At 39.6% G+C, this 22376-nt stretch overlaps 1 protein-coding gene across 2 annotated transcripts in view; it reads right to left on the bottom strand.

The window, feature by feature from the left end:
- Positions 1–22376, bottom strand: part of LOC121384292 (serine/threonine-protein kinase N2-like) — a 50156-nt gene that overhangs the window by 3688 nt on the left and 24092 nt on the right. For both annotated transcript variants that reach the window (XM_041514607.1, XM_041514608.1), the window contains 13 exons: positions 22033–22262; positions 21119–21264; positions 19990–20099; positions 17942–18085; positions 17193–17400; positions 16538–16674; positions 15443–15633; positions 12766–12838; positions 9779–9958; positions 2317–2468; positions 1786–2005; positions 1195–1302; positions 335–415 (listed from right to left, as the gene is read on the bottom strand). In XM_041514607.1, the coding sequence (XP_041370541.1) occupies positions 335–415; positions 1195–1302; positions 1786–2005; positions 2317–2468; positions 9779–9958; positions 12766–12838; positions 15443–15633; positions 16538–16674; positions 17193–17400; positions 17942–18085; positions 19990–20099; positions 21119–21264; positions 22033–22262 (1980 nt within the window). The remainder of the gene's footprint in view (positions 1–334; positions 416–1194; positions 1303–1785; positions 2006–2316; positions 2469–9778; positions 9959–12765; positions 12839–15442; positions 15634–16537; positions 16675–17192; positions 17401–17941; positions 18086–19989; positions 20100–21118; positions 21265–22032; positions 22263–22376) is intronic.

Here is a 22376-nt window from a genome sequence, read left to right as displayed (position 1 = left end):
ATGATAGTTCAGTTAAAGGATAATACTCGGAATGTATTCTAGACATGTACTACACTTTATGAAATCTGCAACATATGGAGACGCAAGGCAACAAGAAATCCCGATATTATAGTCAAACACCCATACAACCGACTCATTTCCCTACGATATAAAATTTTTCTAGGAAATGCTATTGCACTAAATATAATGCACCATGATTCAGCCAGGTTGTCTAATGCAAATAAAGATAAATTAATTTAGGTATAACCATGAGTTGCTGATATTAACGTCCCCTTCCATATGTCCCACTCCTCCCCACAACCACTCCCCTGGTTATTTCTGGAATGACCCTTACCCTAAAGAATGCCTGTTTTTTAACATCTTCTGCATCTCTCTCACTGGAACCAAGTCTACGGTCCGGGTTTCTTCTTAATAACTGAAACACATCAACATAAAAAAATGAATGAATGAATGGATGGATGAATGGATGGATAGATGGATGAATGGATGGACAAATACAAATACAAATGAATGAACAAACAACACCAACATTTAATCACACACATTAAATGTTTGACCAGGGGAGAGAATAACGCTGCAATTTCCATTATATTTTTAATATTTCAGCAGTTTCTTCCCCTGCCATGCCATTTATGTTGGCTGTTATTTCCAACTTAAATCAAATAGAAACACAACAATTATGAAACAATGGAAGGACACATTTGGACTGTCCAGTTGACCAATGTACTAATAAATGGTGCATCATGACAGTTGACGTTTTTCACTGCTAACAAAACACAAGTTTAGTAAAGCAGTAGTTGCAAAAGTTAAACTCTGCATTGCTTGATAACACCACTAGAGCATACTGATTAATTAATTCATAGCTCTTGGATGTCAAACATTTGCAGGGCTTGAACTTAATGGTGGCACTATCAGCCATATCTGCAATTTGAATTCCCATTGGTCAGGGGTTTTACTGATGGCAGTTGTTTTTACCACAGGATAAAAATGATTGCTGTCAGTAGAAAGAGTAATTTGTGGGTTTTAATTTAGTGTTTCTTTCAAACATTACTGGTTTAAAATGCTGTAGGCAGGCTCAAAATTCATACAAAATGTCTGTAAACAAAGTCTTAATTTTGAGCCCTGTGTTTCATAATTGTGACACATGGCCTTCCGAGGATATCTGCTATGTTTTGTGTAGTTACTGATACTGACCCGTCTCATGATGGCGATGGCCTCAGTGGATAGGAAGCGGGGATAGCGCACCTCCTCGTTAACAATACTGTCAAACACCTCCTCTTCATCATCACCGGGGAACGGGGACTGAAATACAACAATCCCATTACTGGCTATATATGAAAACACTCTAAATACACCTTTATAGACATATGCTTTCACCTGGATAGAAAAGGGCAAATATACAACAGAGCCCATCCATATATATTAGGTATACAGCTGAGCCCATCCATTATCAACATAATAGCAAATATACAACCATCCATGTATGTTAGGTATACAGCCTTGTGATGGCAATATGGTAACAGAGTAAATACCTCATAATGAATTATGTAACAGGATTTTGTGGCAGCACTGCCAATTGCGGTTGCGAAATTTAAAGGCTGCAGCATTAATGACCAACATTAAGATGCAGCAGCTAAATTCTACCATATTAATCTAATTCTCTAACAAAAACAAAAAAAGAATTTAAAAAAAGAAAAACTAAATTAAAATATTTTATAATTGAATAGATTAAACTTTAAACTGTATAAAACCTGGATTGAGATGAACTATAAAGCACTGTCTCACCTCTCCAACCATCATCTCGTATATGAGAACCCCGAGGCCCCACCAGTCAACCGATCTCGTGTATGACGTTTCTGTCAGCACTTCCGGGGCGAGGAACTCGGGAGTCCCGCAGAATGTGCTCGTCCGGTCGCCGAAACCCATTGATTCCTTACACAGGCCAAAGTCAGCAATCTTCAAATAACCCTCCGTATCTAGCAGCAGGTTGTCCAACTTTAAATCTCTGGAAGTAAAAACATCAGCCATTCAAACTTATTTTTATTTATATACGTCTCTCTCCCTCTCGCTCACTCACACACACACACACACACACACACACACACACACACACACACATTCTCTCTCTCTCCTGCCTCTATCATTAACCAGTTACTTTTAAATTTCGTATGACCAAAGGAAAGACGTTTATTTGTGAAAGGGATTAACAAAAGAAAAAGAATGATCTTTAATATCACCTCTGGAAATCTAAATCTGGTCATCATATTGTGTAAGTTCCAGTTGATAAATACAGGACAACCATGTTATACCACTCACCTGTACACTATATTATGCTCATGTAAATATTTTAATCCTAGCACCACACAGCCGGCATAGAAGACGGTTCGAGGTTCGGTGAAGACGTCGTTATGAATATGCATCATAAGATCTCCACCACATGCGTACTCCATAACAAAACAAACGTGTTCCTATAAAAACAAGTTTTATTTCATAAATATTTTTATCCACAAAAAGTGTTGAGTGCTAGAAACTGGAAATGTTATTTCTCTTTTATACAATACAAAGAATATCTAAAGGTAACAATTCCTTTAATTGCCATGGCAATCGGCAACACCATGGAGATTGTGAGTTTTTAATTCTTCCCATTTTCTCAATATAGCTTATTTTTCTTAATTAAAGGGACACACCCTATTTACGGCTAGTTGTTAACCATTACGGCGTTGTTTTTCGCTATTAAACCCATTTTTTCACAAATAAAATTGCACTTTACTTACCGTTTATTATTTAGAATATACATTTCCATTCACCTGAAGTGTTTTTTGGTAATCCTGGTGTTTGTAATACCACAAAATACATTTTTCGTATTTCTTAAAAATGGACGCACGTTTGAGAAAAAACCTTGAGCAGACATGGTCTAATCTATTTTTAGAGGGGATATTTCCATTTCAATGTCACAGACGTTGGTATACCACGTGACCGTTATCATTTTGGTTCGGTTTGTTTTCTCGTGCACGGTTCGCACAATCAACATCCGATTTGTTGTTGTTCATTTGTGAGATTTTTCTTCACAGTTCGTGAACATTTTCAGTAACAATAAAGTTCAGACAAGTAAGTGTCTCAATACAAAACGTTACAAACCCTTAAAACCAATAATTTTGCTAAGTCTTACGATATCTGGAGAGGGGATACAACCAGGACAGAACAGTTGGAACATGTCCAGGAGAGGTGAAAGAAACGCACCCCAAGTCTGTGAAATTTGTCGTGACGTAGGCATTGTTGTGCTTCGAGCGACATCTACCGGTGACATCAGAATACTAACTTTCAAAATTATTTTAAGCAATTGGGACATGGCGATTCCCATGGTATTTATCAATATAAAACTGGAGAAAACTTGGAGTGTTTTCTCTTTTATAGATACATTACCTGTCCTCAAACAAGGGCACCTCCCCCCCACGCAAGTGGTCTGGTCCGAACATCCCAACAGCCAATGGGATGGCCTAAATTCTTCTACTGCATACTGCTCTCTAGTTCCGGTCACACGACTGTAACTTCCTTCTTTTTCCCTGAGCGCATTGCACGGAGAACAGGAAGCGGGGAGGCCCGGGCGGGATGAAATCTTGAGGACAGGTAATGTATCTATAAAAGAGAAAACACTCCAAGTTTTCTCCATTTCTATAGACATTACCTGTCCTCAAACAAGGGCAGCATTCAACAGATGGTGGCGGGTGCCGAGATCCGTAGATGCTTGTGATAACTCCCCAAACCGGAAAGAGGCTGACTAGTGGAAGACTGACTAGTAACAACAACCAGAATGGTGGCATCCGTCCCAGAACAAAGGACCAGGACATCTTCCACATCTCATGCTGGTTCTGACAGGGTGGGAAGTCGTAGCCACCAGGGATGCAGGTGTTAGGTAACCCTCACGTATTGAAGTGTTATTTTTGTAATAACAAGCGACAACCTAATGAGTTGCATCAGTCAGAACATTGAACAGAACAAGACCCCCGAGTGTTTTCTGTCTAGTACACCAAAGAACTGTTAGTTCAATAACGACAACAAATAACCACATGCAGTGCAGGGTAAAGGTTATCGAGACAAAAGTTCCGGCACCAGTACGTGAACTGTGCAAAAGAACAAAAGTCTAAGCAATCCTCACCTGTCGATTCGATGGGACATCTCGGTATGCAGCCCAGAATCAGACAGACATCAACGGCAACGAGGACGGCTTGTATTCAAGAGTCTGTGCAGCAACAACCGGACCCAGATGATGGAACCCCTCAATGTCTTCTGTGGAGATATTCCTCAGATAATAGTTGGCGAAGAGTCCATAGCCCAGAAACAACCAGTGATAATGTGCTGAATGGGTGTGTTGAAGTGCAGGGACATTGTGGCAGCCAAGGCACGGAGTTCATGCGGATTAGAAGCAGATGGAGCAGGTAAACCCTCCTTCTGATAGGCGGTCAGGATAGAAGACCGGATCCAGGTGGCCACCGTGTTTTTGGTAATATCCCTCAACCGACTCTGGTTACAGGAAAGGAAAAGTCTTTTGCGATGTTGTCGAAAAGATCTGGTCCTCTCGATGTACTGGTGCAGGGCTCTGACAGGGCACAACGCCAAGTCCTCAATGTCCGCTGGACCAACGATAGAGGAGAGGGCCTGCACAACATACGAACGAGGCGCTTGGTCTGGTAACTGATTCTTTGCAACAAAGTTCATGAGTAACCCCAAGTTGACTGCACGCCGATCTTGGTGAAAACGTACCAAGTCTACATCAAGAGCATGGAGTTCTGAGACACGGGCAGCCGTGGCAAAACCGAGTAAAAACACCGTCTTCCGCGTCAAGTCTTGCAGGGAAGAGGATTCGATTGGCTCATAGGGTGCGGTCGATAACGCTCGTAACACCAGATTCAGGTCCCATCTTGGTGGCCGAAACCGGTGTACTTGATCATCAAGGCGAAACCCTTTGATCATCTTATGGATCTCAGGAATACCCGATAACTTCGTTCCAGTAGCGACATCACGAACAGTAGCGATGACCGAAACGTACCCAGCGATGGTAGACCCCTTTAATCGTAAAGTGGTCCGCAGATACAGCAAAAAACCCCAGCAAGACGAAGTATCTGGATTGTCTGAGGTTTGAGTTTTTGCCGGACACACCATCGGTGAAAGCAAAGCCATCTGACGTTGTAAGCCGCAGTAGTAGATGATCTGTGCGCTTTCAAAATGGCCGCCGTAGACTGTGAAGAAAAACCTTTCTTTCTCAAACTCTTGGAGATAAAGTCCACGCGTGCAGTTGGAACAACTGGACGTGGATGGTATAGTCTTGACGTGGGATGCAGCAACAGATGATCCCAGTCTGGCAGTGGTAAAGGATGTGGATAGGCAAGACGTATTAGATCTCGATACCACATCCTGGATGGCCACATTGGAGCAATGAGTAACAGGCGACAATGGTACAGCTGAAACCTCTGAAGCACCCTTGGAAGGAGGATTGGTGGAGGAAAAGCGTACGAGTCCATCTGTTCCCAGCTGATGGCCAAGGTGTCGAGATCCAGAGCTTCGGGATCCGGCACCGGAGACACGTAAACCCTCAGCTGATGGTTGAATCGTGTGGCGAAGAGATTGATGTTTGGTGTCCAAAGTCTGTCGCACACCCATCGAAACGCTTCGGGATGGAGCATCCATTCCGTCGGCTGTGGAGACGACGGCCGAGACAGTGTGTCGACTAGTACATTGGAAACCCCTGGAATATGGCGAGCCCGAAGTTGCAATGGAATCTCGTCAACCAGCTTGTAGAGACGATAAGTCAACTGCAGCAGACTGCTGGAGTGAGTTCCGCCCTGACGGTTGATATAAGCCACCGCGGTGGTACTGTCTGTGGCTACCATGAGAGAGGCGCCTGACAGCATCTCTCGCCAATGAAGGATGACGTAACTGCCAACATCTCCAACAGGTTGATGTGTAGATTGGCTTCATCTGGAAACCACAGCCACCAACAGCGACTGGACTGCAAGGCGACTGGTAACCGGATCAGCAAATCTGTGTTATTGTACTGAATGCATGGATTCAGAAACAAACTGGATACCGCGACCTCTAAGCATAAAATGTTGCGCCGACGTCAAAATTACTCTTGCAATGATACTTCATGAAACAGTAATAGAGTGATTCAGGAATCAAGACATCGGAAACAGCGACCCTGTGATAAAGGCAAGAGCCAAGACAGCGTAGCAACTCGCTACGCTACATGCCCGATATACCTGGAAGTGAAGCAACGCAAAACAGCAACCGGCTAAAATCCACGGCCGTCACACCACCCGGTGCAAAACAGCAGTAGAGACCATCTAGACAGCATCGGTCACGAACTCTGGCGGTAACAACAGTGAACGTCCGTGAGTTGATAAGCCGCAATGAACCATAGGAAAACGGTGACGGTAAAACCCCCGTACCACGTGATGGCAACTGGATAACTTCCGGAACCAGCGGAAGTAGCGACTGTCTTGTATCGCCACCGAATATAGAGAACGATCTGCCGAATGTCGCTGAACCTTCCTCGAACAAGAGAATATCGGTGCACGGGATCTCCACACAAGTGACCGGACCAGTAGACTGTCTTCGTCACCAACCCGGAACGCTTGTAACGTCGAACCCCTTCACGGCAAAGAGCCGTATGTAGACCACAGGTCTGCCAAGATTACCGGCTTGTGCTGAAAGGCGAGAATGGATCGCTTCAGGCAAGTCGGTTGACGATAGTGTGCAATCGTAGTGCACATCGACGTCACGGAAGATATAAGGTAGACCAACATCAAAGTCGACGGCTAGAACAAGGCATATCCTCTGGCATCCTGCACATCAAATAGGACAGCATGTACAAACAGCATGTACAAACATGTACGCTGAACTGAAGCCATCGACAGGACGTGCCAATCTGTAAGTTCTAGGAAGACGTCTGGTCCCGCCGGAAACAGCGTCATCCAAGGCCGGCGCCACACCGTTGAAGGATAAGTTGAAGACGGGATACGTTCGTTGTGACGAATGGGGAACGGCACAAACGAAGTCTACTCAAGTAAACCTCGACATCGGATCAGTCCTCAAGCGGAAACCTTCTAGAATGGTGCCAGTGGACTGTGCAGTGACGAAAGCATATACACCGCAGCGAGACAATCCGTCACAGCCATGTGGGTCACTGCGTCCAGATCTTCTATAACGGAAGGTGCCGACGCATCATCTGGAAAATCGGTCAGTAACCTGGCACAGGCACTTCGATCCAATGTACTGGCTGCAATCGGAAACACGGACCGTGGACGGTCCCGGTACCGAACGGTGAGCCGATGACGCAATTTTCCAGTTCGTTACAGGGCTCCGTCTGCTTGCTGGAACAACGATCCGCACGGGCCGGTTACTGGTATCCGTGTAAACCGACGGGGGCCTGTGGCAGCCAACAATCGAATGCCGACATCTGCCGGTGGAACCTCTGTGGCGATCATCGAAACCGGACCCTTCTTGGCTGAAACCGGTGGATGGGCCAGCGGCGGTAGCATATCAGATATGACAGCCAGACAATCCCTCAGTGACAGGTGGTCCGCCGCATCCAGATCTTCCAGCACCGCAAGAACCGATACATCATCAGAAAGTCACGTAGCACCCGTGAACAGGCCAGTCGCTCTGGTCATGGCCCGATGGAGATACCGGAGAACCGGACCGTGGGCGGTCCCGTGTGGATACCAAGGAACGGATAACCACATCGTCGTTGGATGTGGCAAGGACGGCAACATGTCGTAGACGGCCGCCAAGCAATCCCTCATAGTCATATGGTCCGTAGAGTCGGGCTCTTCAATGACAGATGCCGCAGGCGCTTCATCACCAAAGTCTCGTAGAACTCGAGCACAGGCCAATCGATGTACCGTAATGGAAGCCACCGGTTAAACCGGACCGTGGATGGTCCCGTCTAGCCCTCGGAGGCCTTGGAAGCCACATCAACTGAAGGTTGGCGCTGACGATCTGTGGAACCCGTAGGGAGCCATACAGGTCATGTGGAACGGCTACGGTCCCGGCCCCGATGCGCCGAAGAGGACTTCCCCGCCGAAGATCGGTGAGCCTTGGAATCCGTGGAGCGTCTATCTGAATGAGCCGGCTTCTTAGAGGGCTGCGTAGAGACCGCAGGCCTGTCATCCGAAGTCTTAGGTATCGGTGGAGCTGAAGAAGCCGCACCCCCTGAAGAGGGGACTGGAACCGGACCTGACCCCGAACCCGCCGGTTTGGGTAAGGTCGCCATTGATGCCATTGTTTCTTCCAGCATGGTCGGTAGAATTGAACGTAACACTTCCGCCACGGAGTCAGCAATCGAAGGCGAAGATTCCACCTTCTTGGTCCTCGCTGACACCACCTTCAGGTAAGCCGCGAACTCGACATCAGACAAGCCCGAACAAAGGTCGCATCTAGAAGTGAGGCCACACGGAACACGACAACCTGGACATAAGTCATGTGGGTCGCCGCCGGCACTAACTTCTTGCAGCGTAAACATGCTCGAACTAGTCGCTGAACATTATCAGATATGATAATAGTAATTTTTCAATCTGTGAAAAGAAAGAAAAACCAACCATAACACAAATACAAAGCCAGTAAATAAAGACGCCACTTTACAAATGGTGTCCGACACGACAACCGGCGATATGACAACATTTCATGTAATTAAAACTTGGCAAGTCAAGCGAAATACGCGAAAGACATATGAAAGCTAACGAAAGCTAACGAAAATTAAGGTGAAAAACATTTCACCCAAACACAAAGCCAGTCAACAAAGACACCATTTTGCAAATGGCGTCTGACACGACAACCGGCAATATAAACAACATTTCATGTAATTAAACGCTTGGAAAGTCAAGCGGAATACGCGAAAAAACATACGAAAGCTAACGAAAACGAAGGTGAAAAACATTTCACCCAAACACGAATACAAAACCAAAGGTCTTATAAAAGTTGACTCCAAACAGAGCCAAGCAAAATGACGTCCAGACCCTTTAGCGAAGAGAAAAAGAAGGAAGTTAGTCATGTGACCGGAACTAGAGAGCAGTATGCAGTAGAAGAATTTAGGCCATCCCATTGGCTGTTGGGATGTTCGGACCAGACCACTTGCATGGGGGGGAGGTGCCCTTGTTTGAGGACAGGTAATGTCTATAGAAACTGCTTTTTCACTCCATTTGATAAAAACGTGATCTAAGTGTGTTACAGGTTTGTAGATTAACCAAATTATAATTTATTTTCTCTGGATGGAACTAGGGTGTGCGGCTTTAAGGGGTTCAGTACAGTACACAATTTAACTGATAACTGACTAATGGATGTGTGTTTCTTTTTTTGTGGGGAACAAACGAAGTCTTGATAGGGCTAAACAACAAGGATAATCCCTTTAACAAGGAATATTTTGAGTGTTTCCCGTTTTTAGAAATCATGCTAAATTCTGACGTGGTCTGCCAAGAAAACCCTCTACATTTTGTCATTAGTAGCCATCATGGGGCACTGGATGTGATTAGGGGAAAAAACAACACAGAGACCGACACACTGATACTTTGTTCATGTCATTGTTCTCATTGTACTGCTATGTAAGTATCTAAATAGCACTCAACTAACACAAATTTAGGTGGTGTAATTTTACTTCAATAAGATTTGGTGGAGAACAAATCAACGTTGTCAACTTCCATGATATCTGGTAACTTCCTGGAAACCTGTAGGACAGTTCTAGACTTTATTTTGATGCCTGTGTTTACAGTGAAGTGAGACTAACCTCTGTCTGGAAACAGGCGAACATATTGACGAGGAACGGGTGTCTCATCTCGTTGATCACCTCAAAGATTCGCTTCTCCGACATGAGGCTCTCGACCTCGTCCCGTGCGATGATGTCGCCCTTCTTTAGCGCCTTGATGGCGAAGTACTCACCTGTCCGACGGTACTCGGACAGCAGCACCTACAAAGATAGCAACAAGATGAGGAATGTTTCTTTACTGTTACCTCAACAAATAGTAAACTACAGATTGTTTATGTCTAACATATGGTTATTTCAACACTTGGTCTACAAAATGTGTTGCCCTTCTTCAGTGCCTTGATAGCGAAATATTCACCTGTCCGCCGGTACTCGGACAGAAGCACCTAGATAAACAGGAAAAGATAAAGAATGTTCGTTCAGCGACACCTCAACAAATGTTAATCACTGGTAACTGGTGTCTAGCATATGGTTATTTTGACAATTGGTTTAGATAGTGCAGGCATTCTAGAATACGGTGGCCCGATGCCCGAGGCAAGTGTTTTTTGGATTCGGGCCAGTAAAAGTTATTTTGTGCAATCCCGATGGCAAGTGGTTAAAAAAAAATACAAAAAAAATACAATGCTACGTCCTATGATCATACAAAAACAAAAGAAACATCTACACGTCACTTCTTTCGATTTGCTATCACATGCAATATTTCACTAACAAATAGTTGGCCACCAGTAATCTCGGACCCATCCATAACATCAATATACCTACTGATATAACTTTATTAAAGTTATAAAGTGGAAACATTGGAAAAACAAGTTCATTGTTTTGCCGCCATTTTGTTTTTTACACTGGAATCCAAAGATTTGTTACTCTAATACTAATAATATGCAAAACGGTAACCAGTCTTTTATTAGTTTTAAAGGTAGCATGTCACTATTTACAAATACTTTAAATGTGTAAATTATTAATTTAATTTATAAAATATGACAAATTGCAAAAAGTTTGTTTTAAAGCTTAGGATTTATCTATCCTATTTATCTATTTCATGATACAAAGTATCCAAATTGAGAAAATTACTAATATGGTGTGTGTGAGTGTGTTGGGGGGGGGGGGGGGGTAAGCCTTAAACTGCAATACATGTACACTTTATGCTAATAAAGGTTAATTCTTTCTTTTCTCATTTTGTTTTTTGAGGGGGGGGTGTGTGGGGTGGGTGGGGGGTGAGTTCCCATTCATAAGTAAGTAAATAATGATGTTAACTGTTGTAATATCTCGGTAACATGGATTATTTTTTATAACTTAGGTGGTTTTAGTGGAAACAATTATTTTAAAAATTTAATAGGTACGGTAACTTTATTCTAAACTGATATATATAACTGCATATTTTTTTAAACAAACCATAAAGCATGCCCAATGAACCTATCTGTTGTGCAACTTGACAAATTGATTAAACATGAAAAATGGACGTTAAAAAGTTAATTATTTTAATTTAATGGGTTTTTTTGTTTCATCAACAGTTAAAATTGGGCAAGTGAATTTTTCACCATGGCCAGTGAATTTTCAAATCCACTGGCCCTATGGCAAGTGAATTTTAAAAATATTCTAGAACCCCTGCAGTGAGAGAAAGGTAAGGACTGTTTAGTGACACCGTAACAAATTGTAAACTATGGCTATTGGAGTTCAACATATGGCTATTTCGACTCTTGGTCTGGAGAATTTGTGATGCAAAATTTTCAAGAAAACACAAGAGAGTTAAGTTTTAGTGTGGCTTTTAAGCAAAATACATTACAAAAATATAAATTAACAAACATTCTGAGAATACTGCTAAAGCAATATATGTTCCCCTCCTAAAAAAGGGTGAAAAATGAGTAAATCCTCATGAAAGTCAAACTTGATCTGTAACAGAACACGATAAAGCTATGCACAAAATTTCAGCTCAATATCTCAAAGCAAAGTTTGATATCGCTCAAGTTCAAGGACCATAAATGTCAAAAATGTATGGTACCTACTGCCAATAAAATTAATTTAAATTTTTTTTTTTAAAGTTCAAGGGTCACAAGTCTGTCAAAAATGGGCAACTTGCAATAAAGTCAAACTTGATCTACAATGATAAAGCTATAAACAATATTCCAGCTGCATATCCGCAGTGTGAAAAAAAAGCATCTCGAAAACTATATGTGGGACAGATGGACAGACAGACAAAAGAACAGGAATGTATGTTTTCTGATACCTCAACAAATTTGAAATCATGGCTAATTGGTGTCTAACATATGGTTATTTTGACACTTGGTCTAGGGAATTTGTGATGCAAAACGTTCGAGAAAACACAAAGTATTCAATATTTAGTGTAACTTTAACTACAAAATATATTACAAAATTATTTATTAATATACCGGCCTCGGTGGCGTCGTGGCAGGCCATCGGTCTACAGGCTGGTAGGTACTGAGTTCGGATCCCAGTCGAGGCATGGGATTTTTAATCCAGATACCGACTCCAAACCCTGAGTGAGTGCTCCGCAAGGCTCAATGGGTAGGTGTAAACCACTTGCCACAGTGATCAATAACTGGTTCAACAAAGGCCATGGTTTGTGCTATCCTGCCTGTGGGAAGCGCAAATAAAAGATCTTTTGCTGCCAATCGAAAGAGTAGCCCATGTAGTGGCGACAGCGGGTTTCCTCTCAAAATCTGTGTGGTCCTTCAACCATATAACCGTAAATAAAATGTGTTGAGTGCGTCGTTAAATAAAACATTTCTTTCTTTCTTTCTATTTATTAATAACACAGAACATTACATGTACTTTATTTTAAGCATTTGTAAAATATTTTAAACAAAATGTTACAAAACTATTTATTAATAGCACTGAACTATACACCTAACTTATTTTATGAATTTGTAAAAAAATAAAATTTATAATTCTAGTATAAAGGGGAAATAACTCTTGATCAGTGGTTTGAATGTGGACTAGCAGATGGTCTCTACTACTTCTCGTTTTAATAATTCAAACTGCGAGCTACTAACCTTTCCGAAATGTCCACGTCCAAGAACACTGATACACCTGAAGTCCTCCATGTTACATGGTTGATTACTCAAACTGAAAAACAAAATAGGTATATATATATATATTCATGGCTGTTAACAAAAGTAAAATGTTGTGACTGAAATTTCAAGGTAGCCTACAGGGCATTACCCTGGTTGGGGGTTTAGATGGCGGATGTCAATGCCATGATTATATCACCATTCAAAATGGTAGTGTTTTACATGACAATTGTAGTCCACTTTAAACATGTATTTCTCCCAACCCAAACCCTGTTATTATTTTTTTTTATTGGACAAAAACATTAATTTGACGAGTCCTGCAGTGAACCTATATTAATAAAAATAGTCCTATTAGGCTGACATTTGCTGGGGTGTTCTTTCACAAGCTAAGGACATTTTTTTAAAAGTTTGCATTATTACTTGATATTATTTATTTAGGCTTGACCGCCAGCTAATGGACGGCAAATCAAATATTCAAATACATTTACATCGGGTCGCCATAGTCTTATTGCAAATTACTTATGGTCGTTAAAAATTGGGGTAAAAGCATTACGCTAACATTGAATAGTCCTCTGTTGATCTTTGTGTCCATTTAACAATACGTAACGCAAAATCTTGCAGTTTTAATACCCCTCTCGCTCGTGTAACGTTTTGTGACCATGTCATATTTTACTTTGGGGTCTTTAGTAATACATATATGTTAAAATAAAACGGCAATGACTGGTTGCATACTTTATTAATTAATATTACGTTGCACAATAAACCCCCCCCCCGCCCCCCAATTACGTTTTGTCACACATCCCATAATTCCTACTCTCCTTAGTGCACATTGAGTAGTTCTCGAATGACCCCATTATTCAATCGTAAATAATAAAGAAGTAACATACCGCTGGTCGGTAAATGTTAATTTTTCACCTGATCAATTTTATTAAGTCTCAATATCTATAATAAGCAATCTAATAATCTCCCAGCAGAACTATTACATTGTAACAGTGTTCAAACTCGCACGTGCTGTTCGTTACATGATGTGACATCGGGTACGGCCATTACTTCAAAGGGAGTGAGTAGCACATTTAAATTAGGGGGTTTTTTTTCACTTAATTTACAGCTACTGTAGTAACGTTTTTTTTTTTAGGAGGGTTTAATTAAAAACATGATTTTATTTTTTTTATAAATAATAATAATAAAATATCTGAAGAAAAAAAGTACGAAACATATGTACACACCTTTTTACAAAATAAGATCGTCTGCTTAAAACAGCACAGCAAATGGTAGTGCAGGATGCACATTAAGTCAATACTTTTACTTTCTACATCCGTAAATAGCGGATTGGACGTGTTGCGATAGATCCCAAATATGTGTTAATGCAAATGGATGGATTAAAACAAAAAGTTATATTCTTCTACCAAAAATATATTATATCAGACAATGTTGGCATTATTACTAAAAACTACGATACAGCAGACTGTATCAAAACAGGATACACCTAATTTGCATATCCAGGTCAGAGGTGTTCGTCACGTGTTCATAATCGATCGGAAAACCAAAACGAAACTTTTTCGATGTCATTTTTAAAAACAATATACAATTAGCTAAATTTGTAAAAAAAATTATGAGTTCAAGTGTCCACGATAAGAGCAACTTTGGGAATCTTTATTGGGAAACTGTTGGGTTGAAGGGAAAAGTTTGATATTGGATTGGGAATTTACGTTAGGGGAATGGGGCCGTTCACCGGCCCCAAAATGTATAGTAGTTTATACCCTGAGATGGGTCCCTAAAAGGGGTCAGTGGGGCAAAGAAAACGTCTGAAGCGATCGGGGTTTGACATTATGGAAACCGAAAATGGCCGAAGTGATTCTCATTTAAAAAAAAAAAAAAACCTGACTGAAAAAATAATTTCCACAATTTCTCTGACGACGGAAATCCGTCTCACGACGGACAGTTAACAGCCATGTATATTATTTCAAATTGTACTTGACACCAGTGTTATAGCAGTTATACTAAAAAATATTTACATTTAACAACATTCTAAATCAAAATGGTTACCCACTATATATTAAATGTAACAGACTATTCCTGAAACAAAAACTTGTTGAGCTTCTGGCAGTTTTGAATTTTCTCACAAATAAAAAACATGGAGGCCTTAAAAAAAGTGCATGAACCACTTTATCAGTCTTTAAAATGTACTGAATTATTGATCATAGAAATGTATCTTTTATTTTAATTTTTTAATAAACAAAAAACCTGATAATTTTTTTAATTTGTAGAAGCCTGACATGGTTTTTCCATGGACAATGGTAATTCTATAATTATTACAGGAAAAACAAGTCTGGTATTTCTCCTGTAACCTAACTTCCAGATCTAATAAGGAAGCATTTTAATTATGGTAATATGGTGATGTAAACATGGTTAATGACCACACAAATAAGAGAGGAAACTTGCTGTCACCAAGCAATGGACTACTCTTTTCCATTAGCAGCAAGGGATTGTTTATATGCAGCATCCCACAAACAGGATAGTACATACCACAGCCTTTGGTACACCAGATGTGGAGCACTGACTGGAATGAGAAATATCCCAATGTGACCACTTAGGTGGATCAATCACCAGATCCAATGAGTAATGAATGTAAAGTAAAACATTTTGGCGTGTTTCTTACTCTAGTCGTCTTGGTGGCGGAGGTGGTTTCACTTTTTCCTGTATGAAATGTGTCGATGTGTTCCGAGGCGGAGACGGTGCTCGCGACTTTTTATGGGAAATAATTTCATTTGTATTCTCTAACTTAATGTCAGAATTGTTTGGAGAACTGATCTGGTCTTCACTCAAGAAGTCGAAATTTGAAAGAGCTTGCTACAAAGAAAAAAACAAAAACATAAAATACTGATTAAAATTGTCAAAATGAAAACAAATGGAGGTAAGGAACTAATGAACCATGTATTTAAGAAATAAATATATTTATTAATAATACGAAGATACTAAAGACGGAAGGTTACAGGGTTGATGGATCTTTTAAAAGAATAAACTAGGAATACTCTGTGAGTTTCACTTTTCAGATATCCTCAACCTGACTTTGCCCTTATTTATAGTCCATACCATCATCCTACTTTTTTTTTCTTTTTCTTTTAAAATAATTTTAGTTTGGTTTGATGTAAGAAGAAAAGTAAAAGTGTTTTGGAAAAAACACAAAAAAACACCCTATTTTTGCATGCAATTTAGAAAACAATTCTCTCAGAAATAAATAACGTGTAGTAAATTCCATAGCATGAAAAAAACACATTCTCTGTGGGAAGGACTATAGATGAGTAGTCAGATTGATGTGTGAAAAGAAAAACTGTTGTAACTGAGGGTCAGCTTCTGGCATAACATTTTTTTTTTTTAAAAAGAGTAACATTACGAAATTCCCATTTTTGAACTGCTGATTTTGTAAGTTTAGATTTAAAATCTCACCATACTCTCCTTAAAGCACACCTATTATAACAGTTGTATATTTTCAATACACTCACAATCTATCTTAATCAGTCAGTACAGATTGAAAATTACAGAAGCACAAATCTACTTATAAATAATTCTTGTTGGTACCCACTGCAAACAACCATGACTAATTTGTAAAAATAAAAAGAAGCAATTTTTATGATTAAAGAAAATCTAATTTCTTAACTAGCTAATGAAAAAATATATTCCAATATGGGTCGTGTATGCTTTGATGTAACCTACTTTTACCAATACGAGTCGTGTATGCTTTGATGCAACCTACTTTTACGTCTTTCTCGGGTGACTCTTCGCTAGCTGGCACGAAACTCAGTCGCTCGCTGACCTCAGTGTCTTTTGACGGTGTGGGCGGCTCGAAGCTAATTTCATGTACGGCTGGACCACGATCAGCGGACATAATACCTGGAACAAACATCACTACAGGTGTGAAAACCTGTCTGTTATAGCCAGCAATACCCAGCAATAAGTTAACGTAAACTTTTAGTCTGTTTAACACCACCAATAGAGTGCATTGATTAATGGTATCATTATTGTAACTGATTAAAGAATTTAAAATATGGGAATAACCTATCAAGTCCAAATATTTTTAAATGTCTAAATATTAAAATACTAGTATACTGGTTCAAAATGCAAGAGATGAAAATATCACTGGATCCAAATGTTTGAATGTACTTGTTGAAAAGTAGAGGGTTTCTGTGTGTTTTATCACAAAACAGGTTTTTTTATTATCTCAAACTAAAATCTGAATTCTGGACAATAGAAACAAGTTTGTTTTGTTTAAATAGCATGCTCTTTAACATACCAGTCGTGGTGCACTGGGCCACCGACGGGCATTGATCCTAGACAGATCATGTTTTATTACTGGACTACGTGCTACCTCTCTGGAAAATATGAAGTTTAATGTTTATCGCTGAACTAACCTGGAGATGTAATATTAGTTGGAGGACTTGAAATGTTGGTGTCTGCACAGTTTGGCGGTAGAGCTCGTTTCATCAATCTTCCCCAGGTGGCCACATTAATATTCATCTGGCCAGGACGCAGGAAGTTTTTGCCCTTGTGCTTCGGAAATATTCTCCTCTGTCTTTGAAGTTTCGGTTTCCGTGACAACGTGGGGTTGATAAAGGTTATCTAAGAAGAAAATATTTTTCAATTTTAGGTCTCTTTAATTGATTTTGTTTGTCGGCTTTTTTCATTTTCTTCCCATTTAGAAAAATCCATTTATCAACGTAACATAGTTTGCTACAATTTTTTTTTTTTAAATCTATTATTTTTATTTTTACCCCCATGTTAAATATATGTAGGTGTATATTATATATGTGGCAAATCAAGCTCACAATGGATATAAATAACTATATTTTTCATAGATATGTACATTAGATTATCCAAGGAAGAAAAGGTTTCTGTGGCCAGCTAAGAAATTGTTAATATATTTAAAACTTAGTATGGTACAATTATGACATCCCTAGTTTTAATTCCTATTATCAATCTTAGAAACAAATTATAAAAACCCCTGATTGCATGAATAGATTCACCAGGTCAAGAGGAGTTCTTTAATCATTTAACTTCATTATTGATGTAACAATTATAAAACATTTTTTAGAAATGTGGAACTGCTCTTCTTATTTAAAATTTCTCTGCTGGAATTATTATCAAAAGCATCAAACCTAACCTCAGCAAATAAGATTCCTTGAGGTTCGAGATGGATTGTTATTCCGTGTCTCTTGTCGATAAGGAAGTCCTCAAGTCGTAAAAACTTAACAGCACACATCTGACGCCAGTCTCTCCAAAGAATAGCAATTTCTAGCTCCCGCGACTGAAACAACAAGCAGTGTTATTATCACATCACTGTGAAAGACGTATTAAATGACATTTGATTACAGGTAGCTTCTCCGCACAATACACACTACTAAAAAATTTAAAACTGAAGAAATTTTTTAAAATTTTCTCTTTTCATGCTGGTTACTCTTTCTTTTCTTCTTTTTTTGACAAAAATTCAAAGATTTCCCCATTACTGTGATACCTACTGCCAATAAAATTAAATTAATCATACTAATCTCTTTTTTTTCATACATAAATTTAAAGATTTATCCTATACTGTAACACCCACAAGCAATGTTTAAAAAGCATGTACAGCAGGATATTAAACAAAACTTCTGCCATCATTCCATGAGATACTTTCTCTAACAAACACAAATACTCAAATGTGTGTCACAAAGTCACTTCTAAAGTATGCATAAAGTTTTGTTTAATGACACCACTAGAGCACATTGATTAATTACTAGTAATCATTGGCTATTGGATGTCAAACATTTGATAATTCTGACATGTTGCCTAAGAGTAAAGCCGCTACATTCTTCATTAGAAGCAAGGAATCTTCTATATACACTTTTCCAGACAGGATAGCACATACCATGATCTTTAATATACCATCATGGATCTCCAAGAACACAACAGGATACAGGACTGAGAGGTTACCTCGTCAATGTCGACCAATGTATGCGAGACTGGAATGAGGTTATAGTCGAGGTTGACCCAATGTATGCGACATAGGAATGAGAGGTTACCCGGTAGAGTTTGACCCAATGTATGTGATATAGGAATGAGAGGTTACCCGGTCAAGGTTGGCCCAATGTATGTGATATAGGAATGAGAGGTTACCTGATCAAGGTTGACCCAATGTATGTGACATATGAATGAGAAGTTACCCGGTTGAGATTAACCCAATGTATGCGATATAGGAATGAGAGGTTACCCGGTCGAGGCTGACCCAATGTATGTGACATAGGAATGAGAGGTTACCCAGTCCAGGTTGACCCAATGTACGTGATATAGGAATGAGAGGTTAGCCGGTTGAGGTTAACCCAGTGTAATACAGGAATGAGAGGTTACCCGGTTGAGATTGACCCAATGTATGTGATACAGGAATGAGGTTACCCAGTCGAGGTTGACCCAATGTATGTGATATAGGAATGAGAGGTTACCTGGTCAAGGTTGGCCCAATGTATGTGATATAGGAATGAGAGGTTACCTGATCAAGGTTGACCCAATGTATGTGACATACGAATGAGAGGTTACCCGGTTGAGATTGACCCAATGTATGCGATATAGGAATGAGAGGTTACCTGGTTGAGGCTGACCCAATGTATGTGACATAGGAATGAGAGGTTACCCAGTCCAGGTTGACCCAATGTACGTGATATAGGAATGAGAGGTTACCCGGTTGAGGTTGACCCAGTGTAATACAGGAATGAGAGGTTACCCGGTTGAGATTGACCCAATGTATGCGATATAGGAATGAGAGGTTACCCGGTCGAGGCTGACCCAATGTATGTGACATAGGAATGAGAGGTTACCCGGTTGTGGTTGACCCAGTGTAATACAGGAATGAGAGGTTACCCGGTCGTGGTTGACCCAGTGTAATACAGGAATGAGAGGTTACCCGGTCGAGCTTGACCCAATGTATGTGATATAGGAATGAGAGGTTACCCGGTCAAGGTTGCCCCAATGTATGTGATATAGGAATTAGAGGTTACCCGATCAAGGTTGCCCCAGTGTATGCGATATAGGAGAGGTTACTCGATCGAGGTTGCCCCAGTGTATGCGACATAGGAATGAGAGGTTACCCGATCGAGGTTGACCCAGTGTATGTGATATAGGAATGACAGGTTACCCAGTCGAGGTTGATCCAATGTATGTGATATAGGAGTGAGAGGTTACCCGATCGAGGTCTATCGTGTATCTGTGATCCCAGCACTGCTGACTACAGGCTTTCCAGCCTGTCTGTACGACCTGCTGATTGTCCAGCTTCAACACAGCCATTACTTCATCTGGCAAACACAAAACAAAACAACCGTTTAACCAGAGGATAACATCAAATATGTGGTTATATATTTTACTGACTCACTTGACTTTTAATGTTACAGTATTTACTGACTCCCTCAATAGTTGAACTTTAATCGAACAGTATCTATTTACTGACTCAATCAATATTTGAACTTTAATCTAACAGTATACATTTTACTGACTCACTTGATATTTCAACTTTAATTGTAAATATTTACAGACTCACTTAATATTTTGTCTTTAATGGTATACATTTACTCGCTCAATATTTCATTTTTACTGTTATATATTTTATTGACTTACTTGATATTTTGTCTTTATTGTTATACATTTATAGGCTCATTCGATATTTCATATTTAATATTGTATATTGTACTCACTCGATATTTTGTCTTTAATACTATATATATATTTACTGACATCTTTAATACTATATCTTTACCGACTCACTCGATATTTCGTCTTTAATGTTGTATATTTACCAACTCACTCAATATTTCGTCTTTAATACTATATATTTACTGACTCACTCGATATTTCGTCTTTAACTGTTGTATATTTACCGACTCACTCGATATTTCGTCTTAAATACTATATATTTACTGACTCACTCGATATTTCGTCTTTAATACTATATATTTACTGACTCACTTGATATTTTCGTCTTTAACTGTTGTATATTTACCGACTCACTCGATATTTCATCTTTAATACTATATATTTACCAACTCACTTGATATTTCGTCTTTAATGTTGTATATTTACCAACTCACTTGATATTTCGTCTTTAATACTATATATTTACCGACTCACTCGATATTTCGTCTTTAATGTATATTTACCAACTCACTCTATATTTTGTCTTTAATACTATATATTTACCGACTCACTCGATATTTCGTCTTTAATGTTGTATACTTACCAACTCACTCGATATTTCGTCTTTAATGTTGTATATTTACCAACATATTTTATCTTTAATACTATATATTTACTGACTCACTCGATATTTCGTCTTTAATGTTGTAAATTTTACTACTGCCTCGTCTAAGAAGACTGCGACTTTCTCCAGGACTTGACATTAGCAGCTGCAACGTATCTTTCCGTCGTGTTGGGAATTCCTCCAACAAACCTTGAACACCCACCAATCTGTTATACAAAGAAAAACAAATAACACACAATAGATTTTTACACCACTAAATATGAACAGTTCTGAAAATAAGCATGTTGACATAAGAAGAGCAATGATATCATGATTATGACATTTCTGTTTATAGAACTTTAAAGTCTTGTTAAGGCTTTCTTGGTACCTATATGCTTTGAATACACCAATTACACCTGCAAACACAATTCAATTGAGAACCTCATGATTCTTATTATGTCTGCTCTTGTAATAAAATGATTCACAATTTTACTCATTTTATTAATAAAATGCCATGACTTTTTAAAACAATTGTCAAAGTACTTTTCTTAGAATTAACTGGCCTCTGAAAATAGCGAGATCGATAGTTTCGTTCACTTGTCGCTCGCATAATCATAGTTTTGTGTAACCCATTTTTCGTTTGTGCACTGAATTTATGACATCATTTACATGATCATGACTGGTTATGTATAAACGAAATGGGTTCCCAGAATTTTATTTTGCGTGACCCATAAATTGTCAGTCTTGATTAATAACATTTTTTCTACGATCTTCAACATCATCTGATTATCAGGTTTAGCTCTTTCACTCGCCAAATTCGCCAATTGCGAATTTTGATAACAATTGGCGAATTTTATTTTAATTTGGCCAAAGAATTTCAAGTATTAATTGATATTTTGTTCCAAAATAACCGGGCATCTATAAAATTTGGAAGTTTAATAGATAATTTGGTGAAATTTTCTGCTGGTCCAGAGCTAGCCCTGGATTATACCAACCTGACTTCCAGTTTTCCTGTCAGTGACGCTGCCTTGGATAGCGGTGAGTTTTTATGCAGTGATGCGTGCGACATCCGCTGGCCCGTGTACGCCGGGTGCATCAGTTCATTGAGCTCCTCCTTGAGCACCTCCACCCTCCCGGAGTACGGTTCCAGCTCCGTCAGACGTTTCTCCAGAGATATCTTCATCAACTCCAGCTTCTGGCTCGACTCACTCAGATTCGTCTGAGCCTGCGCAACAACATGGCAAACGTTACTAAGCACAGTCTATAAAATAAATTCTAGATTTTCAGCCCCTCCCACTCCTAGAATAAAGAACCCCCTCCCACAATCCTCCCAATATTT

The sequence above is a fragment of the Gigantopelta aegis genome, chromosome 10 (assembly GCF_016097555.1).
Source record: "Gigantopelta aegis isolate Gae_Host chromosome 10, Gae_host_genome, whole genome shotgun sequence".
NCBI lineage: Eukaryota > Metazoa > Mollusca > Gastropoda > Neomphalida > Peltospiridae > Gigantopelta > Gigantopelta aegis.
Note: the sequence above shows the minus strand (reverse complement) of the source record. Positions and strands in the feature narration are given on the sequence as shown.